The sequence below is a fragment of the Maylandia zebra genome, linkage group LG7 (assembly GCF_041146795.1).
Source record: "Maylandia zebra isolate NMK-2024a linkage group LG7, Mzebra_GT3a, whole genome shotgun sequence".
NCBI classification, from domain to species: domain Eukaryota; kingdom Metazoa; phylum Chordata; class Actinopteri; order Cichliformes; family Cichlidae; genus Maylandia; species Maylandia zebra.
Genome location: NC_135173.1, coordinates 67632263 through 67639520, shown reverse-complemented (window position 1 = coordinate 67639520; position 7258 = coordinate 67632263). Strand labels below are relative to the sequence as shown.

General features: G+C 44.7%; 1 protein-coding gene across 1 annotated transcript in view; it reads left to right on the top strand.

The window, feature by feature from the left end:
- Positions 1–7258, top strand: part of immp2l (inner mitochondrial membrane peptidase subunit 2) — a 201888-nt gene that overhangs the window by 160175 nt on the left and 34455 nt on the right. The window contains exon 4 of the mRNA XM_076886963.1: positions 4860–4925. Within this exon, the coding sequence (XP_076743078.1) occupies positions 4860–4925 (66 nt within the window). The remainder of the gene's footprint in view (positions 1–4859; positions 4926–7258) is intronic.

Sequence of the window (7258 nt, the reverse complement as noted above, 5' to 3'; positions counted from 1 at the left end):
TGAATCAGCAGGTTCAGCTACAAACGTTTGCTCTAAGACTTTGTATGAGATTTATCATTTTTTGGAAACTCCATTTCTCAGATGCTTGTGGGGGACTTTTCTTGAAAAATAAATACAGTCTGTAACATTCATTCACGTCTGCGTGCAAATAGAGACTGGACCTCTAAAAAGGACATGGACACAGCTTCTGGGTCTGCAAGGTGAAGCTAATGAAAGTGTCTTAAACAGACAGGCTTTCTAGTGACCAGCAGGGGGCGACTCGTGTGTTTCAGGAGGACGGCATGTTGTATAGAAGTGTAGAGGAAAATGAGCCTACTGCTGTTTTGATCTCTGACCTCAGTTAACACAGCTCATGAGTTTATGGTCTCAGTTACTGAATACAACATGATTATTTTATTATTTTCAATATTAGAGCTAAAAAAAGACGAAGTTTTGGTTTTGTCAGATCCACCGCTCGCTTCAAAACACAAAGATGACGTTTGGGCTTCAAGCTCGCGCTTCTGTAACCAACATGTGACATCACAGTGGCTGTGTCCATCTTTAGTTACAGTCTGTGTGTGAACAGGTTAGTGGGAGGCGCCTTTGTCCTCTAAGGTAAAATGAAAGTGCGGTGAACTGCTGCCTGCACGCTGTTCATCACCGCCACATGTTCACTGCCTCAGTTTAGCTGAAGATAAACACACAATCCAGGAGACGCTGTTAATAAGACTTAAATCAGAGGAAAGAGATCTTTCATACATTACAATAATCGTGTTCATTCAGCGCTGCTGTCCTGAGGGTTTGCCCCGCCTCACTGCTTTGGGACTGTTGGTGGAACATAAATGGGCAGCGGTGTGTCCTGATGAGTCGGTGGTCCGAACACCAAACTTCAGCATCTGTGGCTCGATTTCCTGTTTGATGTCAGCTCCATGATGAGCGATTAATAAAAAAAATTTAGCTTTTAGTTTGTTGTTTTTTGATGATCAGATAAAGAATCACTCATTCTTCCACGTTAGATGCTGTTGATTAAAGGAAAGCTGAAATGTGCAGCGTGTTTGAATCCAGTGTGATCTGATTCGTCTCTACAGCTGTAACGAGCCAGAGTAACAGCTGAGTTTGGGTAGTTTGGTTTGTAGTGTTGCAGCTGGTTGAGTAAGGCAGTGAATCAGAGATCGATTCCTGTCAGAGCTTCATCACATAAAAGAGACAAAAGAGAAAAAACAGCAGAGATTATTCAAGCCTGATAACCCGACTTATCCCAGCAGGGTCTCGCAGTGATTCAGAGAGCTGAGATTTCAACACTTCTCAGGAGTGTTCGGCTTTCTGTGTTTTCACGAGTCGCCATAAATGTTCAGCGGGGTCAGGGGTCACCGCTGTATCTCTGTGCTGCTGTACAGTCACTGAGCTCTGCCTGGTGTTTATCAGCACTGTCTGTGAACTACTGTCTGTGTCTTAGCTGAGGCTGTGCAGGACTTGTTGACCATCAACACGCTTGGTTAAGCTTGGTTAAGAAACTGGTTGGCTACCAGTTGGTAACCACCTGAGACCACCAGTCTTTGGGGAAAATGAGCGTTCCCAGACCAGTTGCTGGGTGGTTGCTGGCAGTTGCTGTGAAATCAATTGCTAATCACCAGCCATGCAGGCCTAAAGACCAGTCAGTGATGCCATAGTAACCACCAGTTACCAGGGCAAAACTAGTTGGTGAGTGGTTGCAGAAAGTTTCTTGCTTTTGCTACGTGAGATTGGTTGCAAAGAGTAAAAGCTGTGCTTTTAGTGAGCTGGTTTCAGCAGAAAGGCACAACTTTTATTCCATTCCCAGTTTGCATCGCACTCTTTGGCTTCACATCTACTTGGCAAGTAATTTGTGTTCAGACAAGTCTTCAATGCAAAGTACTGGTAACCACGGCAATCTGCTAGAAACCAAAGCCAGCACAACGAGGTTTTCTATGCAGCAACTGGTTTATCCAGCAACCAGTCGCCATGCCGTCAGGAAATAGACATTTTTACTTAGCAACAGGAGGTTAGAGTTCTTCATATTGGTTCAAAAATAAAATAAAATTTTATTTTTAAAGCAAGGATCTGGGAATATTGTTTCAACATAAGATAAAATAACCTGTGTCATCGGTGTCAGCCCACCTCTGGATGAACTCTGTTGCCCCCACAGTTCACGTTCAATCGGAGCTGGAGATGGAACATGAACATGAGATTAATGTTTCCTGCTTTTCAACACTGCCACTTCTTTTGTTGGGGGGGTCAGGCAGAGGTTACTTGCAAAGTCGTGATGACCATCACAAAAGATCGGACTGGATGACGGCACCGCCTCTGTGAGGGGAAGCTGTAGCAGCAGCAGTAGTTTGATGTATAAAGTAAACTATGCAGTAGACTGGCCTATAACCACAGAGCGATGTGTGACCACGCTCTGCACAGGCGTGTGGACGTTAACCTGCCGCTGCGAGCCATGCTCTGACCACGCTCTGCATGTCGTCACCTATTTACCTCCACATTTGCTCTTGTTTCCCCTCAAAGAAGTGGTTCAGAGACCTAACTGTATTTCTGGCTACTCCTGCTGTTAAACTGGGTCTTTTTATTTAGTAAATTTTTATCTGTAAAAGAAGCTGTTTCTCTCTCAGTGGTCAGTGGTTGATGTATTGATCTTCTGGTGGTGTGATCACTTTGAATCAGACAGACTAGTTTCCTAGTCCTATTTTTATCATCTACTTTCTACAAAATGTTTTAGAGCTCCATACATGATTCACTCAGAAGTATTCATTCAGTGCAGCCACGATCTGACTCTGAGAAAGCTCTGCTCAGAATAACAACCGGGCTTCTCATTCTGAGTACTGATCCCATCCACCCATCCATCCATCCATCCATCCATCCTCCCATCCATCCATCCTCCCATCCATCCATCCATCCTCCCATCATCCATCCATCCTCCCATCATCCATCCATCCATCCTCCCATCCATCCATCCTCCCATCCATCCATCCATCCTCCCATCATCCATCCATCCTCCCATCATCCATCCATCCATCCATCCTCCCATCATCCATCCATCCTCCCATCATCCATCCATCCATCCATCCTCCCATCCATCCATCCTCCCATCATCCATCCATCCATCCTCCCATCCATCCATCCATCCATCCATCCATCCTCCCATCCATCCACCCATCCATCCTCCCTCCCATCATCCATCCATCCATCCATCCATCCTCCCATCCATCCATCCATCCATCCTCCCATCCATCCATCCTCCCATCATCCATCCATCCATCCATCCTCCCATCCATCCATCCATCCATCCTCCCATCCATCCATCCTCCCATCATCCATCCATCCATCCATCCACCCATCCATCCATCCATCCTCCCATCCATCCATCCATCCATCCATCCATCCTCCCATCCATCCATTCATCCATCCTCCCATCCATCCATCCTCCCATCCATCCATCCTCCCATCATCCATCCATCCATCCATCCTCCCATCCATCCATCCATCCATCCATCCTCCCATCCATCCACCCATCCATCCTCCCTCCCATCATCCATCCATCCATCCATCCTCCCATCCATCCATCCATCCTCCCATCCATCCATCCTCCCATCATCCATCCATCCATCCTCCCATCATCCATCCATCCATCCTCCCTCCCATCATCCATCCATCCATCCATCCTCCCATCCATCCACCCATCCACCCATCCAAGCTCCTCCCAAATAACTGAATTTCTAACCATCTCTACAGAAGAGGCCAGCCACTCTTTGGAGGAAGCTCATTTCCGCCGACTGTATCTGTGATCCATCTAAGCTGCTTTCTCAGAGAGATGTATTGGACCTCAGCACAATGACACCTGCTGGTCTGAGTCTGGTCTTTTAGCTTAAAATGTTTTTGTGAACAAGTTCTTATGATATGGTAAAATAGAGAATTTTTATGATAAATCGATGAGATTGGGGAGTGGATCCTGCTAAACCAATCATTTGACATATTGCTTCATAGAAATGATACGACCTCCATACATGTCCAAAATGTTAGCATGTTTGCTGCCACGTCAAAATAAGTTGGTGAAATTGAGATTCTGAGGTTTTGTGCATGATTCTGGTTTAACACCATGGATGTGGGCACTGGGAAGGTGCCTCCTCTTCAGAGACTGAATGTGTCCTCTGTTTCCCGACAGAATTAACATCACCACCTCTGCGGCTGATTTTTCTGTTTCATGTTGGTGACTTTGTACCAGAAGTCTCTAAATACGTTCTTGATCAAATGCTTTTTAAAACATCAAACAAAGACACGTGTGTTTAATTACTCACCTGCCATAACCTAAATCAGCGGTCCCCAACCCCCGGGCCTCGGACCGGTACCAGTCTGTGAGTCGTTTGGTACCGGGCCGCGAGAGTTGAGGCTCAGGTGTGAAATTTTTGGTTTTCAGGGTTTTTATTGGTTTCTAGCGTTATTTTATTATCGTTTTTATCATTAACTCGGATTGCATCCATCCTTCGCCCCCAGGCACCTCCTCCAGCTCAACCAGGATGGGATTTTAGACACTTTGTGTAAAGTTGAGACAGGTGGCATGTCTCACAAAGTGGCATCATTTCAAGCCCTGGGGTGATAGCTTTCCTGGTTTTCCAGATTTACTTAAATTTTGACAGATTTGCAACTCAGATCTTTAGTCACACCCGCGTGCACTTTTTGAACAAATCATAAAATAACATATATGATGACGTCAGGTAAAAAGATGCTGCAGCCTCAGACTTGATCTGAACAGAGCTGTTTCCACAGTTTACTACAACACGCTTGTAAGATTTTAATGTGGCTGTTTTCCTGTTTGGGTTTTATGCTTATTGCCTTTAATGTATTTATATTTATTGCTCCCTCAGGTCCCCGAGGAATCCAAAGCAGAAGATCATCAAACGGGTCATTGGCCTGGAGGGAGACTTCATCAGGTAGGAAGAAGCTTCTTTTTTCTTTGCTGAAAATCCAACCGAGGCGTCGCAATTACAGCAGCAGCTACAGCGTTTCACATCAGATCTGTGCTGCGAGGGAGCGAACGTGTCGCCGCATCGTGCTGCAGTCGAGACATTCGCTTCACCAGACGAACTTCTAATCAGAGCAGCTGGCATCACCTCATGGTGAAAATAAATCACTAGCGTGTTCTCACGTGAGCACAAACTCTTCACTACATTTAGAAACAGACTTTTGTTGTCACCATATTTTTAGTCTTTATGATGACGGGACACGTCCTTCCTGCCAGTCTGAGACTCTCAGACTCTGATTATCTGCAGGTGGTCTACGCGTTGTAATTAAACGGACGTAACAGTAACGTTCCTCTATTTGAATAACTGTCACCTTTAGGTGTGTCTCTCTTTATGTGGGACTGCATAACATTTTAATGTCTTATCCTTCTGTCACACACACTGAGACAGTATCCCGTATTTCGATCGGCTCTTGTTTACAAAATAGTCTAATTAAAAAAGGTATTTAATCAGAGAGTGAAACATCTTTTTGCTAATCACTTTAACTCAGTGGAAAAACAGCATGCAGTGAAGGAGCAGAAGCCGTATCTTTACTGCCAGACACCCATCTGTTAGCCCACGGACAAAGCTGCTGAGAGTGAACTTCTTTGGGGAGGAGCAGGAGTGGACGCTGGGATGTCCAGCTGTGGCGAGGCCCACACAAAGCTTAAAGATACAGAGCATGCTCCTGCAAGGTAACCGCCGGAGATGGCAGGAGGCCCAGATAACAAACACAGGGCATAACCTAAAACTGGGAAGATCCACATGGGAGTCACAGGGTTGATACCTAAGGTAGACTAGGTCACTGATAGATAGAAAACAGTCCACTAACCAGTAATAAACAGGCTTCCTCCGTAGTGTCCAAGTGAAGTGTCTCTAAATGGTCCAGATAAAGGTAACAAAAACACCATGAAAGATAAAAGAATAATTATCAAAAAAAGAACAAAATCCTTCTGACCAGCCAATGATGGCACCTCCCCTTCTCCGAAACACCATGTACCCCCCAGTGTGCCACCCCCAGAGGACCCGTCTTTTATTTCTGTTCATATTTTCATTTTCATTCATTCATTTCTTTTCTCTCTTTCCCTCCTCCTCCTCCTTCCTCTCAGTATTATTTTAGTTATTCTCAGTGTTAGTAGAAGTAGTTCAATTCAATTCAGTTTATTTACACAGCGCCAAATCACAACAGCAGTCGCCTCAAGGTGCTTTATATTGTGAGGTAGATCCTACAATAATACATACAGAGAAAAACCCAACAATCATATGACCCCCTATGAGCAGCACTTTGGCGACAGTGGGAAGGAAAAACTCCCTTTTAACAGGAAGAAACCTCCGGCAGAACCAGGCTCAGGGAGGGGCGGGGCCATCTGCTGTGATTGGTTGGGGTGAGAGAAGGAAGACAGAAGGAAGAAGCACCCTCACAAGTGTACGGTGTGAGGCTGGCCCATAGCGTGCCTCACCTCTTGTCTTATGAGAGCTGGGATAGGCTTGGATAAGCTCTTAAGAAAGTGGAAGTAAAAGGAAAGACAACAACATGAGGGTTGGTCCTTCAAAATAAAACAGGAAGTAAATCAAAGTTGGAGAACACAGGAGGCAAAAGAATAAATAAAATCCAAGAATGTGTGTTTAACCACACAAAGGACGAGTAAAGACCAAGGAAAATGGAAGCAGAAGCAGATAACAGACAAACCATCACAAAGAGAGGTCGGCGATCCTGATCTGATCACCTTGGTGTTGGAGGAACTAACTTTTCCATCATCTGCTAACACAGCTGAAACTGTAAGACCACACTTTAAGAAAAAAGGTTTAAAATGCGTGTCGCGTGCTTCATGTGTTCCTGCCATAACATCAGAGTTGCATTCATTTCTCAGAAATTAAAAACAGCTGTGGGGAATCACAGGAGGTGGAAATTTTAATTGTTTTTGCAGTTTTCACCGACTTTTCCCTGATAACTCCTAGTTTAATGAAAAATGTAGGCAGACGCGAACTTGCCATTAATTTCATAACCGCTTCATTCTCATCTCTTTTCGTCGCCTCCAACTGAATAATGAAAACAAGCGAAATAAACGAATGTGCCAGCGTTCGTCAGATTCAGCCCAACTTAATGAGTCAGGGGTTACTGAGTGACATTTACAACAACTGAATGTGTCGCAATAACTCACAGAAAACATGGAAAAGTGTCTGAAAAGCTCTTATGAGTGGTATAAATCAGCACACGACTACGCCCCTTAAAACATGACTTTTTCCTGCTTTTTGTGATGATT